This window comes from Trachymyrmex septentrionalis, unplaced genomic scaffold, assembly GCF_001594115.1.
Source record: "Trachymyrmex septentrionalis isolate Tsep2-gDNA-1 unplaced genomic scaffold, Tsep1.0 scaffold15, whole genome shotgun sequence".
NCBI classification, from domain to species: domain Eukaryota; kingdom Metazoa; phylum Arthropoda; class Insecta; order Hymenoptera; family Formicidae; genus Trachymyrmex; species Trachymyrmex septentrionalis.
Window position 1 is genome coordinate 438,045 of NW_017304653.1, and position 25,124 is coordinate 463,168.

General features: G+C 40.7%; 1 protein-coding gene across 4 annotated transcripts in view; it reads right to left on the reverse strand.

Moving 5' to 3' along the window:
- LOC108745839 (discoidin domain-containing receptor 2-like) overlaps positions 1-25,124 on the reverse strand; it is a 103,406-nt gene that overhangs the window by 18,324 nt on the left and 59,958 nt on the right. For 3 of the 4 annotated variants that reach the window (XM_018482234.1, XM_018482230.1, XM_018482232.1), the window contains exons 2-3: positions 10,333-10,460; positions 419-524 (exon numbers count right to left, since the gene is read on the reverse strand). In XM_018482234.1, the coding sequence (XP_018337736.1) occupies positions 419-524; positions 10,333-10,441 (215 nt within the window). In that variant the 5' untranslated portion in view covers positions 10,442-10,460. Of the gene's footprint in view, positions 1-418; positions 525-10,332; positions 10,461-22,406; positions 22,452-25,124 lie in introns of those variants that run through there. The other variant, XM_018482233.1, reaches the window with a different exon arrangement.

Sequence of the window (25,124 nt, forward strand, 5' to 3'; positions counted from 1 at the left end):
ACGGACGTGTCGCCCGCGTAGCTCGTCGAATTGCTCAACTTGTAGATGATCTATCGCATTCCATGGAGATGGTGACTTTGCCTCTTCGGTTTCTCACCGTGATCGCCGTGATCGCACGTTAGACTATCTAGTCTTAAGTAGCCTATAATCGAGAGCCAGTTAGGAGAAGGCAGATCGAGAACTTCCGGAATAGGCGTTTAGTTAACAGACTGCGCTCGACGAGGTATGGAGCTGATGAATGGTCAAGTTGATTCAAAATATCGCTGCATTACGCCGTCGATGTCGATCTCGCGATGCGAGCGCACGCCGCTGCGTTTTTCACGGTCCGCAGCGGAGTTAATATGATCAAATTTCCGGATTTGTATTGCGTCGGATTTGTATGTGATACGCTGCGTAAACGAATCAGTAATTCACTCACCGTGCGCGATGCGGCCCGACGTTTCCGCTATCGAAGCTGGAGCTCGCAGTGATGTCCGCATCGGGAATCGCGCCCGATTCCATCCCCAGGGGTGCGATGCATTGTGCTGCAAATAAAGGAAATTGCTTCAATTATATGTTTGTCTCGAATAAAAACAAATGAACGATATAAACTTTCGGATGTAAAGCTCATTTTAGACGATATGTTAAAATTAGCCATATGCATGTGCGTACACACATATAATACGAAATGCCTCAATAATGTAAGTAAACGTGACATTCTCTCGATTGAATTTGGAGACAATTTCTCTTGAATAATCTGAATGGACATTAATTTTTACATCACAATTTTTAGTTTCTTAACATTAGAAATATATTTTTAAACAATAGGCTTTTTGCTTCAAGAATAAATCAAGTATAAGTAAAATGTCTAATGAGCCTCCGCAGTTGTTCGTGCGTAAATAATATATGTATAAGGTGATAAGATATAATTCGCAAACAATTGTATTTACCAATGAAGTTAACTGCAAACGTTCCGACTTTGGATTTGAGTCCTCTTCAGTCAGACGGAAGTCAAGTACAGTTTGTTTGTACTTGTCTTCTATGCTAAAGAGGACTCAAATCCAAAGTAGAAATGTTTGCAGTTAACTCCATTGGTAGATACATTCCAACTGTTTACGAATTATATCTCATCACCTTATAAATATATTAATTACTCATCAATAATCACAGAAATATTTTACTTAGATATTTTAATTAAATTAAAAATAATACATAAAAAAAATGTTTAATTTTAAGATTAAGATATAAAAATATTTTATTCTAGTCTCCGTTTTTTCAACACATAAAGATGTTTTTATTTTTAAACTTTTTCAATAAGCAAAATATAATGTTTGGATTTAAAATACTAAAACATTTAAAATTGAAATATCTTTTATTATTAAACGTTTTTGCAATGTGAACATTTTAAACACTATATTTTTTACAGTTAAATATCAAGTTAAAATAAAAGTTAAAATGAAAAGACTAGTTAACATTAAATGCAAAATAAGGTTTAACAAAAAATATCATGTAACATAGGTTTATAACCACCAAAGGTCATATAATAAAGTTGATACATCGTTTGTCTCGCATCAACGATATGCTCTTTTCAGCTTGAACTTTTCGTCGTCATTAAAAGTTGTTTTAAACAAGCCGGGTTCTCGCGAGAGTCGTGTTGCGCCGTTTGCGCCGTTATTTTCAGTGAGAACTGGAGTTTATCAGGTTTTCATTATGCGCTTGAACGTCCTGGGGCTACTTTTTTCGAGGCCAACGCGGGTAAACCGCGCACGTCGCTCGAAAACGATGAAAAAGGCATCACGGGCGCCGTTCTGGAGCGCCGTATTTATCGCTCAGTGGATCGCGCGTTCCGCGATAATTACGACGCTTAACACGATACCGAGAACGGATTTCCATTTGGAATCGAAGAAAGATAAGTGCTGGGGATGACTTGAAATTACATATCCGTGCAGGCCTGCCGACGATCAAAGCGGTACTCGAACGAGAACGGCCATCGTACCTTGAGAAGAGGTCAAAGCAGATCTGTTGGCGTATATATAAGATCGCACCAGGGTTCCCGGGAAACGAGCGAATGATATATAGCTCTTTAGCAAGAAATCGCGGCAAAATGGAGCGGTGCTTCGGTAAACTTGATAAATCCGTGTAGAAAATTCAACTTCCAATGACTCTAATGACAGCTGTTTCCTGAACCATCGTCGAAACCGTCAACGATTATCGAGCTCGTTTATTCGTCCAACGATCTTAAATCCACAAACTTTTCTTCCGACCGCTTTCTTCATCGTCGCGGATGTCTGGCACCGAAAAGATGTCTGGCGTAAATAAGAGGATTGTAAACATTCCCTACTTCTTTCAAACGTGGCCGGAGACTTGGCTTTGAATTGAAGATAGAAATGAGATTAAAATTATTCGATAAAATATTCACTCATTTGGAAATAATAATTCTTAATTAGCTAATTAACGGTAGAACAGCAATATACGAGCAAATTTAATATTTTCGAGTATTTGACTTCTAGCAAATTATAAATTTTAAAGCATATTATCGACCTCAAAATTATAAGAATAAAAAAGATGTAATAAAACTAAATTTCTTAAGATTGCCGGATGATGTATTAATTATCGAAGTTTTAAATAAAAATTTTGCCAATAAGATTTTAAGAAATATTTTTAAAGTTTTAATTTATACGTTTATCTAATTCTTGAAATAAGCATGTATTCATCATATAGACATGTGCAACAAAAATCGAAGATATAAAAATATACAGAGAATAATGTCTCTATTCATTTTCGCTATTCATTCATTTCATTTACACTATTCCGGGAGAGCAGGAAACAATTACGCAGAGGAATTCTGGTAATCATCTGCAGCCCTATGTCGTCTAAAAATATTCGAGAACCATCTTGAGCTACGTTGAAACGGCAAAACACGCATTGAGACAAATAAGTTTTGTAATCAGTGCTATCCGGTACGTGACCTGAAGATTCCCAGAGATCGATCGTCTTCGCGTCGCGTTCCCTTCGATACGCATCTGATCCAGCAACGAAAGGCTTAAGACTTTGAGGTCGCCTCCGAGTAGTTAGAGTAGGCAGACAAGTTCGATTCTCGTATTTATAGACATCCTGGAAAAGAGTGCAGGAACGGGAGAAGAAGAAGAAGAAGAAGTAAGTTATGCGACGTTTGGCCCGCCCCAGCCACTCATTCGGCGACCATAATTCTCGGGGAGTGACAGCTCCGAACGGAAGGGTGTGTGCCGCCCTCCATCCGCGCGAGAAGAGGGAAATTGAATGCCTTCGCAACCCCTCTTCACCTAACGTCCCAACGTCGCTCTCTCGTCTTCTCGTCCGCTAGTTCTCGCTCTCCTCCTTTAACCGCGTCACTGTCAAACTGATAACCGCTTCTTTCCAGAGACGGCTCCTCTCCGCGAAACCCGAGACAACCACGAAACGGTCGACGAACAAGCCGCGCCTGGAGGAGAACGCAATACGTTCGAGGCAACGTAAGAGAGATTGTAATAGAAAAATCGTAATAAATTCTGAGAGAAATTCTTCCACCGTATATCCAGCACCGTTGCTTTTGTATTTGTTGTTACTTGATAGTCTGAGAGTATCGCGAACGTACCGTCTTTCTCCGCCTGCATTTTGTATGTTCCCATATATGCAACATATATCTGCGCGCACGTCGAGTTGATAAACGATTTTCCGCAAATCTTGAAATACCGAAATGGTAATTGAAATGTCTTGGCGTTGAATCAGACTTCCACGCTTAAGTTACAAGTTGAGGCAGCGATGAAGGCTTGCGCGATTTGTTAGAGATCTACGAATTGCGCAATATCGTAAATCTCCTCCTTTACAAGAACGGATCTCCTTCTCTGCCGTCGTTTGTCCTCTCTCGCGAAGCACTCACGTCGCACTCGAGTAGCGAACCACTCCTTCTTCAGGCAACTGAGAATGGTTCTGAATTAACCTTTAACACAGCGTAACGTCACGTCTTTATCTACTAGGCGAGGCTGACTTTAATAATTTAATATATCCTCTGCGTAGCCTGGTTATACAAACGACTATGTGGAATCTCAGGTTTTCTTTATAATTAAAAAAAAAATGCATAACGCATATAATTTGCTACAATACACAAGCGGATACTCATTGTAGATCTACACGCATCGCGTCTCGTATAATTCTGTTCCCACATCTCGGATGAAGTCAAAGATATCGCCTTTGGTAGACGAGAGTACGACGAGTAATTAACGCGGCTTTTATAATAATAGCAAAGCAAATTGCACAGAAGACTAACGAATCTCTCGGCAAATTAGGGAAGAAAAATAGAGGAAGTGTGGTGAAGGTAGACACCAACAACGGGCTTTTCTATCTCGGAGAATTTAATAATTCGCATCACCCTTCCTTTGTTAATTCCAGGATTATTATTAATGACGGCGCACCAGAGTCGTGGTCGGCTTTCGGTACACTTACTCGCACTTCTCTTCTCAGGCGCGAATGTAAATTAATTACGCACCAGGACTTTCACGAAAAACATATTAAACTTCCCCATCTCATTGTAGCGCGATATTAGCGCATAAATCATGACTCGCACCTAATCCTTGGATTAACTCAATCTTTGTTTTTTTTATGTCAAAATGTCTCGACAAATTATAATGTACGAGCTGCCTCATGCACTCGTAAACGTATCTTAAATATTATGAAGAGTCAGAAAAAATTTCTATTACATTGTGCATTCTCAAATATTAAGATGTTAAGCTTCCTTGCGAAGCGTTATAATGCTGATCGTAAAGGAAATACAAATTTCATTTCATGTGCTAGACGCATTTGTTACGTCGTTATGTGGCATATGTATATCTTTACCAACGTGACCGCAATACCGAGATTTAATCCAGATTAAATTCTACGCAAGATGTAACTTGGAAACTGTCTGCTCGTTTGTGTATTAGTAATAATCAGCTTCTCAGCCCGGCTCACAATGGCGGAACTCGGTTCGTTATGTTTGCTCAACGGAATTAGCAGGTGGACACCTGCCACAAGGTTTTCCCCTTTCGACTGTAATGCCGCGCCCGTTTTCTGGGCATCGGTGAAATTAGAATGAATGTTTGTAAGAGGGTCGACCCCGAAAGAAGTTCGTGCTTGCCCCCTAGATAATGCGCTGCACCCTTTAGGACCATGAAAGCCGAGGCGCGGTTTCCTCGGGTATTGTCAGACTTGGGGAGCCATTTTCGCCTCTTTCAGAGAAAACAAACATTCGTTCTAGGTGGAAGGTACGAACTCGCGTCGACGAAAACGCGCATGCCCGTCCTTCTGGCGCCGCGACGGCTGGCAGAACGGAAGTACTACTTTTACACCGGCCCTTTCGTCCCACCTACTTCTCCAAGGTCCTACTTCTCTCTCATTCTTTCCGTCCTATCCAGCGAACGTGCATCTTTTTCTACCATGCCGCGACCGTTCCACCCTTGGAACCCCCTAGGCGTGGGTTGGAAATCACCGTCTCGAGTTGCGTGCGTTACTTAGACCTCGAGGGTCGAGAGTGCAACCCCTTTGTACGGGGTTCGTGCCTTCGTGGCCTGGATTTATCAAAACTAACCAGTTTTATTCTCTGACGTGTCTGACGTTAATAGATACGAAGAGAGGCAGACGCTGTATAGTTGCTTCGTAAGAATATTTCCTGTAATAGCTTTTTATTTTTAGAAATCAACAATAAAATCACGGAAAATTAGCACAGATATTATTTACAATGTAATTTAATTTTTCTATTTTAAAAATAAAAAATATAGAAAATGTATTAGTATAATATATAATATTACTTGTATTATACAGACATTAGTCTGCCTGTAATTTTCTAATGAATTCTTTTACGCAGATTACGCAGAAAAAAAAAGTGTGTCAACTAAGAATATAAATTCTTCCTCAAATGAAGAACTTCTTCGCTCATCGTTCAATTCTAGCTCCAGTTGAAGCTCAGTGTACGAAGGGTTTTAGGGCACGAACCCTTCATATTCGTACAGTTGGGCACGTGGTGTTTGCTTTCGTGGGTTAGCCTTATGAAAATACAGATCTGCGCTCGTCGGATTGACGTACGCCCTTCGAACCCGAAAGTCGGGGATTATTACACTCGACATCGCTAGTCGACGTTTGACAGTTGACGTCCTTTCAGCGCGTCAAGCGCGAGACATCCCTCGGATTCTCCCGTCGGATTCGTCTCGTCGTTGCTCGATACATTCCGCGATGCCGCCGGGACGTCGTCGTTCAGTTGGACCGCGATGAGGTACGCGAAAGGGTTTACCGCGACGCGGCGAAAAACGACAATAATCATTCTCACTCGCGTACATTTCGAAGCGAAGATCTCGATAGCTCGAGGAATATCCGAATATATCGCCGAAAAATAACGCTTCGCTATCGAGGGAACACGGAAAGCCGAGGATTATTTCGCTCGGCGTCTTCCGCCGAACTGACGCCCTTTCAACGTGTCAATCCCACTTGATTCTCCCGATTCATCCTCATTCGCCGATGTATCCAAAGGCTGTGCCTTTGCTGAGACGCGGGGTTAAGTCGATTGCACTCAAGGCGATTTATCCGGAGTCGTTAGGGGCGAAGAGATCCGAAGTTCGTGTACGCGGGCGAGCGTAAACTGTCGGTTCTGGCGCGTGATCAAGCCGAACGTGGAGATCGGAGTCAGCGCGAGGGTAAAGAACAGATGTCGGAATACCAGCTTGGGAATGTTTACGTCGCGGGGATTTTATATCCGAGAGACATACGACGTACACGTGCAGAAAGTGTTGGCGGTGCCTTTGTCGTACGAATAATCGCGTCTTTCAAACAAGACTCGCAGAAGCTGTCAGCTAGTATTAACGGCTGCACCGAGTGTACAAAGGAGTGACAAGTTGTAATGATAACCGGGATATGTTTTGATAACTGTATCTGCGAAGGGTGTACAACTATGAGAGTATATTTGTGCGTTTGCATATAGGTGACTGTACAAATAATCAGCTAATCCGTATATACAAGTTGCATGATCATCTCAATTACAATATAATTCTTCTCGTAAATACAGGATATTCGTGATTAGGCTTGACTTCAAGATTGTTCAATGCTATGCTATTCATTTTTTAAATATATACAGCAACATGTGATACGTACATTGAATTTCTTCAGTTTACATGTAAAATTTTTCCCTATACAGCATAGATTATTCTAGCAATATTACTACAACATTGCAACGTTTTAGCATTATTGTAGTAACATTGCAACGTTGCTGTAAACTTTGTGCTGTACAGCTCCCGACATATTTTATTATTTGTATTTTATATAACTTTTTATTATTGTAAAAGTTTGAAATATAAAGCAGACTTTTAAATTGTTTTTAATTTAAAAATCTTTTTTTTTTTGTTTTTTTTTAGTAAACAAGATATCCTACACTTCGCATCGTCGCATGGGTTGGTGACAGAGCGTGGACGAAGGGTAATAACGTGTTAATTGCCGCATTGTTATGTTAATACGTTGAAGACTCCAGCAATAATTTCGTCACCATCACGCTAGGGCCTAATGGATCCGTAGGTAATTGGAAAGGAGGGCTGAGGACCGAGAGGGTGACAGAGGGATGACAATGTCATAACGTGGGAGGGCTCTGTTGCGTGACGATTTTCCTCCCCGAACACATTCCTACCGTCTGTTTTCGATGTGTCCTCGATGCGACAAACATACATAGATAAGCGTGTTATATGCATTTCATTATGTGTATATACACGTATTAATTTGCAACTATGAAAATTAATACGTTCACGTGCGTTACATTTGTAATTTATTTAAAGGCTGAGTCACATCGGCGTATCTGTGTATTCTGTTTCACCACTAGCTACGTCATCACAGTTGCTGTTAACAATGAGTCTCGTGAACAGAATGCAAAAAAAAAAAAAACGATTCACCACATGTGTCGCTCGCGTTAAATCTCGCTACGTCAGATACATCCCTCACGGATGACGCATCTGTACAATTGCCTATCCTATCACTCCGACTCTCCAGCGCACTCGTCCGCTCGTGCACGTACACTTTCGCGTTTACCCCCGCAATTACGCGACACCGACATGGAACGCACGAGTTACTCTCGTCTATGCACGCGTCTATACGTACACACGAACCATCCTCGTCCTATAGACAAAATCGAACGCACCCTCGCATGCACGGACGCAGGCAAGCACCTAGAGGGTGTGCAGTACGCGCGGACAATCCGACCAACGTGCAACATGTTTATGTATCGCCGGTAACATTAACATTGCAATTTACGCACGCTTCAACTGCTCGGAGACCCCTTTCAGCTCTCCCCGAGATCGGCCACAGCTGACCGGCTCGCTTAACACAACCGCGAATTTACCGACGCGGTTCAATGTACAAGTTCAGTTCACCGCGGGGGGTCCACAATCGTCTCCCCTTTGGTCTCCTTCCAACTTTCGTACGAAGCTATTTATATTTCGGCGCTCGTTCAGTGCTCCTCTTATGCAGAGCACGCCGTCCCACCTACGCTCGGACGCCTCTATGGATCTTTCAGTGACCGGTATTCGAAGCGCGGTTCTATTGGATTCCAAGTATGGTTGAGTGAATTCGAAATGCGCCGTGTTCTGCTTCTTTTATACGCGAATAAAAAGGAGCCTGACTAAAACGATATGTACTTCTGCCGTGACTATCCATCTAATTCAATGCTTTTATTATGCCAGTTACAATTAATTGTAATAAGCTGCTATTTGGATTATTTTGTTAAATTGCATTTGGAAACGCATTCATAAGTAAGATATACTTTTTCCTCCAAGAGAATATTGCTTTATAATCATCGCTGCTCGGTTTGTTATTTCAAAGTATTATGTTGAGCTGCTTTGATAACCAGTAGAATTTAATTAGCGAAGTTTGTGCTATATAGTTGTTTTCCCGGATTACACTGGCATGCTCAAGTATAAGTATAAGCAGGATCAAAGGTAGCCTAAGTATCGGCTTTGAGGTCAAATAGTATGCCGCATAGGTTCCAAGAGTTAGAAGAGTTAACATCGACTTTCCTGATTTAGTATGTTCCTGTTGTACGGATACCTATATTTAGCGTACAAGTATAAGCCGATTACTGTACACTTATAAACTTTATTGTACCATCACTGATAAAGTTGTCAGGATTCATGCGTTGTAACTCTTGTTTGTAACTCATATTAAATATTCATTATATAATAGACTCTACGAATCTAATTTTGCAAGTTAAAGTCATATGACAAAATTACATAGCTTTATGCTTGTAATGTAAAGTACATATTTTGAAAACTTTGCGCTCGGTATAACTCAAATCTACTCATTCATCCAGGGGAAAGGATGGTACGCATTACAGTGCAACCGAATCGAGACCATCATGATCCATCTTTCGATCCTGCTCGAGAAATTCTTCGGGTGCGAAATACGTCCCGTATACGTAAGTTTCGAGCTCGATTTCACGAACGAGTACCTAAAAGCCTTTCCCGGAGCTGACTTCGGAACTCTTGGCGGATACTTTGCAAGTTTCTCGCCCTGTTTACCTGACACGAGGGTGGCTTGGGCCGTCGGAGTCAATGGGATGGAAACCAAGCCGAGTAGAAACCGAGCCCGAGGTTTAATGTAAGGCAAAGGGCAATGCTGTACGAGGGAAGGCACCGAGATGCCTTTCTGTTTTTATCGAGTAAAACTGCGGGAAGAAGAAGCACCCATCTTAGGGTAAAATTATACCCTGGATGTAAACACGTATTTCAATCATGATCCTACTACGATTCTCTGATCTTGCAAAACAGGAATCGATTCTGTATTGTTAACTAATAAATATCACAATATGCTATAATATATTTCTATTTTATTATCCAATTTTATTATCTGATGTTTAAAATGGTAATTATTCTATAATTCTGTAATTAATTTTATGAGATATTGTTATTCTAAAACTTTGTAATTTTTAGAACTAACACTTTAGTTACTGCTTCTTTTAAATTAATTGAATTCAGAAAAACTAACCCACTTTTGTTAAAGAAAATTTTATTTTAGTCTAATAAACATACAAAAATGAACAAAACATTTCGATTTCAATAATAATAATTCAATAGATAATGTATAATCGTATAGTGTACACATTTTTCAAAATTTGATCAGTGCTTGTGATTGTATATTGGCGATATACAGTTTACTTATAAAAATTAATTGTATTTTTTAATACACATAGTAGTTAAAGTGTCAATTTAATAATTGTTGATCGTCATTATTTAAGCTGTCGTTAATATTAATAAGAAAAAATATATATATATAAGAATTCGATTCACAGTTTGAAGCTATATCAAATTGGATTGGATTAACATATCTACTCACATATGTCTATGGAACGTCCGCCGCAGAAGCAGAGGATCAGCAGGTAAAAGATGAGGCACGTCTGCAGGTAGTCCATGGTAGCGTCGATGGTCCGCGGGCCCGTGGTCATCGAACTCTCATAACCGCTTCTGCAAAAATAAAGTTCCAAAAGAAAATCACACACACGTACAAAACAGTCTTAGCATTAGAACAAAGTGATTAAGCGCGATTCTCGAGAAGGCGTCTTGCCAGGCATCGAGATTGGAGCAGGAGAGGGTTGGAAGGGGACAAGGGTGAGAGGGCCGACAGGGAGACGCGACGTGGACGTAGAAAAAGAGTCTGGAAACGGCCGTCTCGGCCTCCCTGTGCTTTTCGCCGGGGTGAAATGGCGCGGTTCTCGTACCGGACAGATATACGACCGGTACAGGAGCTACGGACAAAGAGCTACATTCACGCCAGCAGCCATTACGCGTCATTATCGAGATTAGGATCGGCCGTTCGGTGCGAAAGAAGAAGACGGAAAGAGAGAGGCCCACTGAGGATGCTGCGAGGCGGAGAAAGAACTACGAAGCCCCCGTGGGGCTCTTTGGCTGGTTCTTCTCTTGTATGCGAGGGGGCGAGAGCTCGTACATACCGGATAGTCGGGCGATACCGGGGGTTTCGCGGGGGAGAGGGAATACGCGAGACCGTATTTTATTCACGACGGTGCCGTCGTGTGGCGCGCAGCACAGGAAAGAAAAGCGAAGGGGACCATACGAGAGATCTTACTTTTTGGCTAATTAACAAGGGGGAGGGGGGTTATGGGGTTCCTCGACTACCGTCGACCGTTCCCCGATGCTTATCTGCCGAGCTTAGAGAACCCTTTCTGCGACTCATTATTTCACGACGAAAATATCCGTGGCGATAAACGTGGCGAGCGGCGTTTTATACCTCTAAGATCATGGATTCGTGGATTTCAGGAACTTATTTCGAATTTTCGGCTACAAATCAACAACACCTTCGTAACTGATGACAAGTGTATCATTTCAAATAGATCTAACTTCGTATTAACAACTTCTTGAGACAAAGCCTCAACTTTCTCAATGAGTTTTATGTTAGAACTGAAAGAAAATGAATATTTTTTTTAACGCTGCCTCTCTTCGAGTTACTTCCGGAGAACGCTTCAGTGATTTTGTAATCTTTTCCGACTCAATACTCGACTGATGCGAGAGACTATCGATACATACACAAGTGGCTGAATCGGATTATCCAGCCGGTAATTAAGACGCTATTCAAGCGGTGAAGCGGTTGCGTATATGCTGGTACCCGTGTCAAGCATAGTACATACGATTACAATGCACGCGATCGATTAGTCGACATAGTAATTAAGGTCACAGAATGCAGCCAACCTTTAACCGCTCGGTCGGCTGATTGTGTCTGAGACACGGCGTTCGTTTCTTAGATGATTAGATCAATCGTGACATACAATTAATCATTAGGTCTATGGATATAATTTCGTCGTAAGTACACGCGCGATCTAACGCGGCATTCATGCCTCGCCGTCGCGAGATACGTTCCCTGCAGCGACCGCGTCACCTCAAGTATTGTACAACGTTTCGAAAGTCTTTTCTTACATTACGTATGCCAAGTGTAATATATTGGAGATAAAAAAATTGTATGGAAATAAGTCGCGTGAGTTTAATTGCATTATCGATCTGCATTTCGCACGACTTTACTCTTAATGCCTCGCAAGCATGTTTTAAATGGAAAGAGTTAATTATTTCCTCTTAATTACGGAGAGACTTGATTATGTCCATATTTCAGAACTGATATGCGCTTTTGCTCGAGGCAAGAAGTGTTATGCATTTATTAATAACGCTGCCACTCATCTCAAGTCCGTTTGTTTGTTTTTTTTTTCTTTTTCTTTTTTTTTTTTTGTGAATAACCATTCCGAAGAGGAAGAACGTAGCAGCGTTTCGCGTCGTGCAGACGGGGGTAGATTTTTTTGTGCCCTCTTTCTCGGATTAAATCCTCTTTCAACTGTTTTTGGTCGATTATTTATTCCAACACAAACATCGGCATCGGCGCCAGCGCAACCACGCGAGCCTTCGCGTCCGGAACGAAGAAATCATGCGAATTTAGTGCCCCGTTTGTTCCAGCTTTCTACAATACGCACACTGCCATCTTTCATTCGCTCGAGCTGCCACGCAGCCCCGTTCGGCCACTCGGTTCCACTGTGTGCCGCTGCATAAGGTGCCCTTGTGCGCACTTCGAATGCTCGATTTGCATGGCATTCGTCTCTTCATTTTTGCCGAGTGTATCGTGCGCTCGTCGTGTTGAGCTCGCGAGCCAGGTGCATCGGTGCTTAAGTGGAATTAACGTGAATGATGGGGCCCAGATAAAGCTACATCCGCCTGTAGAGGCTCACGAGCGTATTTTACGAGTGAATACACATGAATTTGTTCAGCGAATCAGCGAATCAATCATGCCGCTTCGATTACGTTCGATATACGTACAAAGCATAAGCTTGTAACAGCGGATTTTTTTAAATCTCAGCTTCTATAGTAGCCCATATTTATATAATAATTCCATTAAAAAGCTTGGCTCAAACCAATTTTGAGAGAGAGAGAGAGAGAGAGAGAGAGAGAGAGAGAGAGAGAGAAGAGAAAGAATACGGTTGAGTAGATAAAGCTTGAAAATTAATCTGACATTTGTAACGTTAGATTTATGATTTTAATACAAAAACCTGCATATTTTTTATTCACACTATTTTTGATCTAAATATATTCTTTTTATGTATTTTTGTTAGGTAATTTCTTTGACAATTATTAAATTCTGTTTATAAATTATTTTATTATAAAGATTTATAATAAAAGTTTTATATTATTATGTTATATATTCTTGTTAAATAAACAGTGCAATTTCTTAAGCTTTGTTGAGAGAAAACAAGTATCGACAGACAAGGAAATAATTCTTAAGACTTGGAAGCAAATTTTTGTGAAAAATTAATCGTCAATTTACATTAAAAACAATTTTTTAAGATTTACATATTATCGCGCTTATAGATACAATTAAATTGTACAACGATTTATAATAAAGTTAATTATCATGTATTTTTATTGGATCGTTATCTTTACTTATTTTTAAATAAATTATAGGTCGTACTTATTCAAGTGAAGTAAAAATGCACACGTTTTTAAACCAATATTTAACAAGCATGTTGTTTGCACGTTTCGTGTTATTCGGCTAGATAATTATTTTCCTTGATATTCAAACTTAAATTAAAAGTCAGAAGAAGTATTCCCATTTGGAAGTATTCCTCTAGCACGTTCTAGAGTCGGCTTGGCCCCGTTCCCAACGTGTCATTTCGAAGGTAGTGTGAATGGGAGAATAAGAGAAGGAAGGAAAGTGCGCTGCTGCACAGGTTTGCAACTACGTATACGAATACACTTTAATCTCCACACTTACAACGTTTCCGGATCGTTAAACGCCGTTCGTCGACGAACTCTGGAGTTCGGGCGAAAAATTCGCATCCAAGCTCGATCTCACCGCTCGCGAACGGCTTTAGCCTTGGTGGAAAACGCGTCATTTTCTCGTCGAAAAGTTTTCGACGATGTAGAGAAAAAAAAGTTTGGAAAACTAGAAAGTAAAAAATTCTGCATACACGTGTACAAAAATTTTATTTTGGGAGATGAGACAGGAGAGAGATGTATAAAGTTTTTAAAAGATATATACTTAATTCGCTAAAATTTGTTTAAAAACATTCATAAAAATGAAAAAGATATTCGTTCATTTAACATCGATATGTATGTATCGATTTATAAAGTGTAATGAAAACTGTGTTTTTTGCTTATAAGCAATATTTATGGTTATAAGCTTATTTATTGTAATAAATATAATTTCAAGAAATATTTAATAGATTAAAAAAAAACATACATCTTGCGTTCACGGATTTCCGAGCGATGAAATTGCCTTTTACAGAAATTCCTATGGCTAAGCGAGAAATTTGTGTTCAAAGTACCTTTCCCGTCTTTCCCGAGGAAACTTGCAATTCTTAGCTGACGAGATTTACGGTGGGTGTAGAAGAGGCAAGCATGGTGCTCTTTTGAGCGCTGTTTCCATCGTTTGGGCGCATAAATTTGCGCGCGAATTCGTGGAAAGTACCGCGTACACGAATATGCGACGACGGTCTCGAGAGCTCGTGCAAATTAAAACTCGGCGAAGTCGTCCTCGCGTAATTGTCGGGGCGCGCCGCGACTTATTTTTGTAGACCCTCTCCTACGGACGCAGTCGTCGACGCGAAAGAAATTACGAAGCGGTGTTTATTTTATACCATCATTTTAATAAAATAACTAAAGGTGAAGAAATATTTAAAACGGTGACAAATTTTGAAGAATTACAGATACACCGTTCTGTTACATTATAATGATATATCTGAATATTTTGTTTTTCAACATGCAAATAGCAAATGCAACTTGTTTAGTCAATTATTTTCTTAAATTTTTTATGATTCCGTGTAATTAGTATCATGTATCTATTATATTAGACTTTTTTTTATTGAAAATCTAAGTTGAATATCAGCTTTATATTAAATTGGCTCCCGTGCTATTATCTACAGCATATTTTTTATCCGGCTTTTAACACGACTTTATTACTTGAGGGAGTTAGCTACTTTTTAAATTTATCAAAGAATCCATCTTTTGATGAACTTTAAGCCCTGCCACCGATACGCAACTTGTTACCTGAATCTTATTAATTCACAAAGTTACAGTAATAAGTCTCGGGTCTTTGACACGCCAATATTTTCTACTTGAAGCGCAGAAGTTAGTGGTGATCCGTATCTCCTTTCGCTCGCGTATTTCTGTCCGGAATTCGTACGGCAATTTCTATGAAATCGATCGGTCATCCGATGGTCTTCAAAGAGCGTCTTGATCGACTTGCGCACGATCATTCGCTCATAAATAGACACCATCAAGCATTGCAGTCCTCGAAGCGGCGTTTCTAACGCGAGAAAAAGAAAAGACATGCAAGTCCGACTAATTACGAGGGTCCCTCTGGCTACTGTGCGCTGTTGGTGCTGTGGCTGCTGTTGCTGCTACTGATGTTTATCTTTGCGAGCGATGGGAACCCAAGATGGCAGAGCATCTCCCATTTATTCAGCGCAAGAACCGGTACGCTTCTCCGGTAGGACGAGAAAACGACTTGTGGCTGCTGGCCGTGCCTGCCTCAGGATATCTGCATCTCGTTCAACCGCCTTTCCTGAGCTTCGAACCGCAATGCGTCCGTAGATTAAAGCCGGTTCTGTATTAATTTCGTGCAGTCTTGTAGCTTCGGGTGTACACTTTGTCTTCCGATTGGTGTACACGTTCAAACTGGACGAATCACACCCTGAGCGCGAGGATGCCTTCGGCGGTTAATGCAATGGACTTTAACGACGACATCACCGCGTTATCTATTCAGTTACGTTCAAGAATTGTTCAATCTGTACTAATCATTATTAATTAAAATATCATCAAAATAAGACGTGCAGTATACACAGCTTTGGTATCAAAGTTTTACTTGTATTAACCATTATTTAATGTTTTAATTAAAAAGGATGTATAACATTGAATTCGAAAATATGAACACTTTATGCTCCTTTCTTTAATAACTTCGTATAATATATATTGTGAATTTATCTTTTGTTTCAAGAAACTTTTAATTTTATATATAAAATAATATTTTCTTGAACAAAAGATAAATTCATAAAAAATTCGCCGGTAATTAATAGAAAACGATACAGATAAAAGAATTTCAAATAAACGAAAAACATATATAAATGCCTAATACTTTTGGCCGAAGTAGTACATGTCTTAATTCGACTAAAAAGGAAGAAATCCGTCTGAAATCAAAAGATTTCCCATTTTGTCAAAACATGTAATGCATTTAATAAAGAATGAATTCAAAAAGATATAAACAGAAAAGGTGTATAGATGTAAAAATGCCATCTTAAAAATATTGATGTTAAAATGATTTCTATTATTATCTGCAGAAAAATATAGTTTTCTCAAAAACACAAATATTTATTTGGTACATTTTACATATCTTCAAAAATAACGGGGTTGTTATTCACAAACGTTCCTTTTAAGATATGTATATCATTCTATCTAAATGTAGAGGATCCGCGCATCACTAAGATATATACTAGTATTTCACGTGGCATTAGCGTTTGAAATTTATAACCTAGTATTTCATTCCGCTACAATCCCAACCGGTATCAAGTGGTACACATTCTACACAAACCGAACGTGAATTAGAGAGGGACATTTTGAAATTCTAAACACTAGAACAACGATTAACGTTTTCATCTTTATCTTTGGCGCGCGTACATTCATGAAAAAATTCTATAATAAAAAAAAACTCCATAATTACATCAACGTTTCCGATTTAATGCGTTATTGCCGTAGGAAACGTCGGTGCTTGTTGCATGCAGCAGCATAACTTTCAGAGACGCAACGTGGAAGAAAAAGAGCAGACTCTGTAGGCTACAAAAACCTACAAAGGAGCAATGGTGTGCGTAAACTTGTTCGAACTGACAGTGGCCTCGTAAAAATCCATTATTCCAATCTTCGAATCTTGTTCTCTGTCAAGGAAGAATTATCCCGACGCGATCGAGACTGGTCAAAGCGCCCATGGCGTTTCTCTCGTTAAGTCGGCGCTACCTCAACGGGGGGTGCCGTTCATAACTCAGCCGAAATATTCGCCTACATTCTGCGCGTGGTGTACGAGGTTAGAAAAGGCGCGTATATACCTTGTCGTAGGGCCAACTTTATCCACACTGTGCATATATGCATGTGTACGCGTACGTATATTCGTAAGTTCTTCTGTATGCATAGGGTTAGCAAGTACGCGCATATATGGTGACGTATAATGCACGCGACTAAGGCTGACCCTGGCAAGGAGGTTGAAGCGTAGAAGGTGGTGATGCAAGGAGGGTTAGAGCGGCGGCGGCCCTCTGGAAGAGAGTCCTCCGGGGTGGCGGCGGTCGGTGTGTAGCAAGGCCATGAATTATGCAGTTCGCCGCGGGCTAGGGCTTCGTACACCAGCAAGTGGGAAGAAGATGGAGAAGGACTTGCCGTACGGCGAATCAACCAGCGAGAAACTGGGAGAGAGACAACGATATACCCATACGGTCCAGAGCCACTTTACCCTCCTCATCCTCCCTCGCGTCGTGTTCCATCTCCCTCCTCCTCGCCGTCTCCACCTGTGCCTCCACCTGAGCTCTCTCTCTCTCTCTCTCTCTCTCTCTCTCTCTCTCCGCCACTACCATCCACCTTCCACCTTCACCGACGCCGCCTCCTCGACTCTCGCACGCTACGCCGACACTTCGCTCCAGCCGATTGAAATTTTCATACCGGCACGTCTACCGTCCCAGTTTATGCCTCGAACAAGTGAAATGCACTGCCACCGTCGTGTGGCACCGAGTTCCCGCCACGCCATTCTCCATCTCCTCCCGCCATTGCTACGCTTCACAAATAGCAGGGAGACCTCCGTGTCGTTTCTCTTCCTTCACTCGCGTCAAAAACTCTCCTCGGTTTTTTCTCTACGAAGGAAAGAGATTCGAAAGGAAGAACGAGAGGTCTCTCACCTCGCTGAGCGATAACCGGCGAAATAGAGCGAACGTCGATATCCTCAAGAGTACTTACACTTTCTACCTTTCTATCTGTGTGCGGATTTCACGCTGTGTTGTTATGTATGTACATTATGATACGTCCGATACGACAAAAATTTACAATTGCTTTGCGAGGCACGCGGCTATCAATTCCATTTCGTTTCTTTTTTTCGCGATATTGGAAAAAAGCGCCGCTTTATGTTTGTTTGACACGCACCGAACGAATGAACAATCGAATCGTTAAATATTTCAACTCCCCATGGTAACAGGCGAGAATCACCCCCGCCAAGATCGACTGAAATTTTCATGTCAGCCCGTCTGCCGTCTGGGTTAGCAATCGACAGAGAAACAGATCGAATCCTTATTTTAATTTTGTCTCTTTCTCCGTTCTGTTTACAGGACATTTACCTTTCATTGTTCCTCTGTCGAGTCAGAGATATACCCTTTTCTTTTTTTGTCTTCGTGCTAATGTAACGGGTGAATATAGTCGCACTGATATTCTTGAAGGTGCTTTTGCTATATACTTTAATATGCAGATTTCAGTTCTAGCTTCTCGTGTAATGGCGCGTCAACGATGATGCGATTGGACGAAAGGGTGTTAATGATCCTGTTCAGACTTGGTTCGTCCTAGTCGAAGCGAAGTCGAAAGTATCGGTATTCGATAGCGCTTAATTTGACAAAGATTGTAGAGAGCGATATCTACATCGTTGATAACATAGCAGAGCCTCAACGCTCAAACGATATCACGAGTCGATAGCCAAGTGATAAGCTGTAACCATTACAGAATATATTGGCATGTGAAATTACTTCTAAATACTCGATAAAAGATGTTACTCAACCGGGAAACTGTAAAATTTTTTATTTTTTACGAGACAATCTGCGAGTAATGTTCAAATTGAACTTAGAGTTATGAAAATATTAGCGTGAAAAATTTAATTTAATTATTTGGGATTACAATTATCGTGTTACACAGCGATCGTGTATAGTTAATGCAATAATTGATATTAAATTATCCCTCTTGTACTCACAATCTTTATCTGTCGATGTTCGTTCCTCTACTTTCTTCTCTGCATTTAAAGTCTGCTGTCTCTCAGCACATCGCGTTTAATGTTTCATTATTTTTATTCTCAAACTTATTAGGAGGTTACTGCTTTATTATACACTGGGCAACAAAATTAACGCAACACCTGTTCACTCTGCGAAAATAGGCAAATTTTAAGATACAATAACTTTCAAAAATTATCGTATAGGGATGTTTAAAAAAGCATTTTACAAGTAGAAACCTCTACTTTTCGGATCGCTACTTAAAAAAACGGTCTCATGGAAATTTCATGAAGTTACACAAACATAAATAGAAATATAAAATCTTAAAATTTTTTACAAAATTTGCAAAGTTCCACGGAGTGTACTATTTACAAATGCGATTTACATCATTCGAAAGAGCGAATCTTTACCTGCAATTTACTTTTTTACGAATTTTACTCTGTACGATTTTTTTTCCTCGAGTTATTCAACGTTGAAGCAAAAATGGTCCTTTTGCTTATATAATCCACAGAAAGTTATTGCAATTGAATACCTTCTTAAATTATGCACTTCGTGCACGTTTGTCGATTTTAAAATACTACGAATCTACGAACTTGGAGTATTTATTCGGAAATCTTATAGCACACGCGGGGTAAAATTAATGGCCGGTCACAATTCGCGTCGTTTCGCACCTATACGAGTAAAACATCGCGCCGGACGACGTTGGATGTGTCAAATATACGCGTTTGGCTCACGTGGAAAGATCGTTAGTCGAGTCATGGATTTATGAGCGGACGTTATCGCCCTGTTAATGTGCTGATTAGATTATGCGACTAGAGTCTCCTATAGCAATGCACAGCTCTGACAAAGATACGTGCCAGTGAGGACGCCTTTTTCAGAGAATCGTAAAAGAAGGCGACTGCTCCGCCCGATTTTGTTGTTCTTGGCGGCGAGTTTTACGAGCGCGCGGATTAATTATTCCGCAGACGGCGAAAAGTAACTGGGTACCAGCGTTTCCAAGAGAAAAAAGCACGATATCGCGTTAAGGCATGGTATCGGCCGTTTTTAACTTCGTCTCGTCGTCTGCGGGTTAACGCCGCGAGGAATTCAGAATAGTTGCAGAAATACGCAGCTGACGCTCGCAAATTAGCTTGCGGCAATCCGCGGCGGAGTCGAGCGCATGAAATGAGATCGCTTTGAAGCCCCGAAGTTTCCGTCGGAAACCCGTTTCGCAAGAAGCAAGCTGCGTTCGCGGCCGCTCAATTGAATCCTTTTATTTCCCGTTCCCTGCGCACACCATCAGTTTAATGCGGTAAAAATATTTTTTTGCGGCACATCCTTCTGCACTTTGAACAGCGGGAAAAACGTATTAGAACGCGTTAAAATATAATCTATTTTTCCTCCTTAGCAAACTATTTTTGGAATAGAAATTTCTTCCATCTCGCTTTGTGTATGAGACACTTGCATATCTTCACTTTGTAGCTTCGAGGCCGCTCTTTAACACCCCGTTCGTTTTACTTCACCGGCATAATCGATCGGACAGAATGAAAATCAAAGGTTCCGAGAAGCGGAATGGCCGAGAGGGTTAATCAGTTATTTGCACCACGAGGCGAGTGTCCGGTCCACACCCGCCAATCGTCAAAGAATTATTATCCGGAGCGATGACAAAGCAGATAGGAAGCTCAGAGCTCGCTGGTACGTATATATGGTCGTTGGAGGCGATTATTAATTATCAGAGAATAACGAGGCGGATCGCGATCCCGCGTACGTATGTTCCGAGGAATCTCGTCAATGATATCGTCGGCCTCGTTTTATTAGCCCATTGCTTTGCTGTGCCGTCAACCCTTCGCCAACCCGTTACAGCCGTTCTGTTCTCATAAATCGTTTATTCATGTTTAATGCAGCCTGGTATTCAGACCCGAAAGTTTTCGAAGCTCTCAGACGGAAAGCGCGACTACGACGAGAACCGGTGGGTGGGGACACGGGAACTTCGAACAAGGGAATGCTTTTGCATCGAGGCAACGCCTGAAACCAGTCAAAAAAAGTCAAGAGTAACTGCAGAGAATCGAGTCCCGGTGTTGGGCCGGCCTTTCACCGTCTGCCTAGAAGACGATCTACCTCGGCCGTGAAATCTTTCGCCACACATGTACGGAAACGTTTGTCGAGATGGTCGATTTACGATACTCATTCGATCGCTTAGTTTCGCTTACTTCTCGGACTATTCGGAAAGTTCTCACGTTGCGGAGACAACAGTTAAGTCGGTCGAATTAAATATTTATGGCAGGCGATAAGATAACTAGCAATTGCTACAGTTTTATGAACATACCAAGGAACGTCGCGATGTTTTTGTGAATGAGAGCGATAAAAAAGTAATGAAGGAGTACTTTGAGACTTGTAAAAAGTGATTGAAGTTTGTGACATTATTTACGCAGAAGTGGATTGTTAGGTCGAGTTACCGAGTCGTGCTAAATTATGGATAAATTCTTGTGATTAAAGAAAATACTTTGCTTTTCTAAAAAACAACCCACGTTTTCAATAAAGTTTCATGAAGAAAAAAAATAATCGTAAATCTGAATAAAGTTTAAGGATTTATAACAAACAATATATAATGTTTTTTTAACTTGAAAATCAAGTTATCGCTATTTCCATTACAGAGATAGTTCCATATAATGGAATCAATTCATATATAATTCATCGTATTTCAATGAATAAAATGAATGCAGCGCGCACGGAAGATCTCTATTTTCCAATGACAAATCCCTGCACGTTTTATCACCTTATATGATAAGTATACACTCAGACAAATCACGCTCGACTTACAATTCAAAGAATGATTTCCCTCAGCGTGAATTCTGTACGGATTTTAGTCAGATGGATAGAGACGCGAGAAGAAAAATTTGAAGGAAAAATGAGGAGGAGAGAGGAAACGAGAAAACGAGAAAACGAGAAGACGAGAAAGAAATGCGCGGAAGAGTCTCTAATCCGTTCTTCAGGGGGCTTAAGCCCGTCTTCGTGTACCCTTCTCGGAGAATACCGTTTAAGTGTCGTCCGTCTGGGAGTCCTCCACTCGAGTAAATATTTAGGAATTTTTGAAGAGTCCCGAGTGCCTAAGAAAACAGTTTACTCCGTGAGGAGGGATCCCTCCCGGGAGTCCGAACGCGCCGGTCCTGGAACAGTCATCGCCAGCGTCTTTCGTCGACAATCAAACACGCCAGCATTGCGCATGCCAGAAAAAAATATACAAAGGAAAGATATACGGGGTGCGTTTTATACGAAACGTTACCGCGCCTATGTTCGTGTTTCGGACTTATTCCACCGCACGCACTGAATCCGGCCTCTGCCGTTTCTATTTTAATTCTTATGATGTGTACACATGAAATGTGTACGACTAACTGCTTGCTTCGTCATGTCGAGTAATTATTGTACATTTAATTGGACTTACTGTTTGAACAGTTTTTGATTTCGTGATCGTCTCTAGCTGACTCACCTGCAACATAAGAACAATAAATACTTAATATTTGAAAATTACCAGTAATTTTACATTTTGATCAAAAAATAATTTCAATGTAAGAATTTTCTAAAAGAGAAAATTATCTAAATTTATGACAGTGAATTTCATCCGCCTACAACACTTAAAATTTCTTGTAACTGCTATAAGCAGTTTCCGAGAGATACGAGAGTTGAACAGACATGTTATTAATACAATGGTGGATTTTTTACGATTGCTCGCTACGGAGATATGGGGGCAGTTTGCATGTCTCAGTGATAATAATGCGACACATAATAAGACGTCAGCCGACATTTTAATGAGAAAACGGTGGAGCTCGTTAGGACCAACACATAAAGAACGGTCAGAGAGCGGTGAGGAATGGGTTAACGCATATATAACTTTTTGGTTGAAGCCGTTCATTACCGCGCGCAAACATGTCCGGTAGAATTGCACGTGGGTTTATGAAGTACGGTATCTTGCAAACATTTTGCCTAATATAGATGCCCGAGGTTATAACGCGTAGAAATAGTGACGTGATTACATTGTACGGCCGCTATTTCATTTGTGCGTTTTTGCCAGACGATAAAATTTCAAGCCTGTTGATTGGCTATAGAATAGAGTGATCCTCTCTATACTGCACATATTAGTTATACGAAAAATGCACAAATGAAATAGCACCGTACCACTTCAGTGTGAACCGCAGATCGCATAAAGCGATCGATGACAGTGTGAAACCTCGCAAATCATTTAATAAATATTTATACTGGTATTTGAAACACGGGGCAATAAGCGACGCGTAATGAAACCGCCGGTTTCGTATACACCAAAATAATGTTGACGATTAGTCTGGCTTTGATTTGATAGAATTGCGACTCACAAGTTTCATTACACGTACCGCTGACGGACGCAAATACGCTGTCACGCGTCAACGGGCGGGTTTCATCGACCGCTCTCGTCAGCATGAGTGCAATAAACCGTGCTTAATTACATGCAATAAGTAATTAAAGTGATTAAAGCTTATAATGCGACGCGAATCAGTAACGTGAGCGTAATCAAAATTTCGATTGGACAAGCGTATGTCCGTTACAACGAGCACTTTATAACGATAGCTTTTCGCAACCGTTTCGTGCTTTTAACGAGATGGTATCGCGTATGCGTAATCCCGTCCATGCATTTTAGCAGGAAATGAAAATTTTGTTTCAAATGATTCCATTCATATTCGCTGTTATTATCGCCATATGTCAGTAATTTCATTAATTCGCATCAGTCGATTAACACTTTGTTAAATTATATTATTCTATGAAATCAAAACCACGCAGAAATATATATATGCAGCAAAAAGAAAATTTCATTCTGTGGTTTCACTGATGATATTGTATATTAATTTATGCCACACGGAGTCGCACTTTACTTCTCGTAATGAAGAATCCTACGTGTAATAGAAAATAATTCATTAGTGATTAAGTAATGTTCAACTTCAAGTTTTGTCAAATTACTCTGTTATCGCGTATCATAAGCGAATTGAAAAGCGTTTTACAAGCAAATTGAATTAAAGAATCATGTTACTTCAGATTGTGATTGTGTTTTAAGTCTGACAAACAGAATCAGCGCGCAGTCTATAGAGCTGATAATTGTGTTTGTATATTCATATATGAATATTACCAAGACCCATTCTGACCGAAAATGACATTCTTCTCTTTTATTTGTATTTAAATAATTCTCAGTCTATATATTTCATTTAAAATGATTTAAATAAAGAACATTTATGTTAGTAATTAGCGCTCTACTTACCGCGCGCTCTGATTCTCATTTACCATCAATCCTAATTTAATTCAATTTTTTGAAAATGACATTTATTGCAGAATGTATAAATAAAAAATAAGCAAAATGTATCGTAATATATCCTATCAAACGACACAATATGTAGTCGAGGTTTCTTTATGCAACCGGAACAGGCTTCGATATTGACATTTTTATTGCGGATTTCGACGAGCTGCACAGTGGCATCGTCGACGTCGTCGTTGTCCTCGTCATCGTTGTCGTCGTCATCGTAATCATAGTAGGTAGTCAGTACGTGCGTGCATCCTCGATGAGGGATCGTGCGCCCGCTGAATAATGCCGAGAATTCGGAGAAGAAGAAAATGAAGGTCGATAAGGGTAAGGGCGCACAGCGAACGGAATGAAAGAAGGGAGTAAGAGGCGAATAATAAAAGTCGGCAACAGCTATAAAAAAGGGGGAGGAAGAATGAAGGAGGAGTCACGTGGCGCATCGAAGAAGCAGCCGGTGCTCAATGAATCCCCTCGAGCAGTCTCGTTAAAACGGAACCTGCGACACCGACACTGACACTGTCGCCTTTCTTTTCTGTTTCTTCTTCTTCTTCTTCTTCTTCATCGTCACCGTTGACGTCGTCGTCATCTTCTTCATCGTCGTCGTCGTCGTCGTCGTTGTCAAGGTTTACGCGACCTCGAACGCGACGGCAGTCACAGAAAGACCAGCTGTGTCTTGACTGACGAAGACTTTCAAAGAACCTTCGAAAAGTCTCGCAGTGAACACCGGTTGTGCTACAAGTACAGGGCGTGCTGTGGTTTAACGTCAGAAGACTCCCTTTCCTCCCACCGCCTCTTAACTGCCCTCCGCCTTCCTTCCTTTATACCCCCGCGACCGGAATC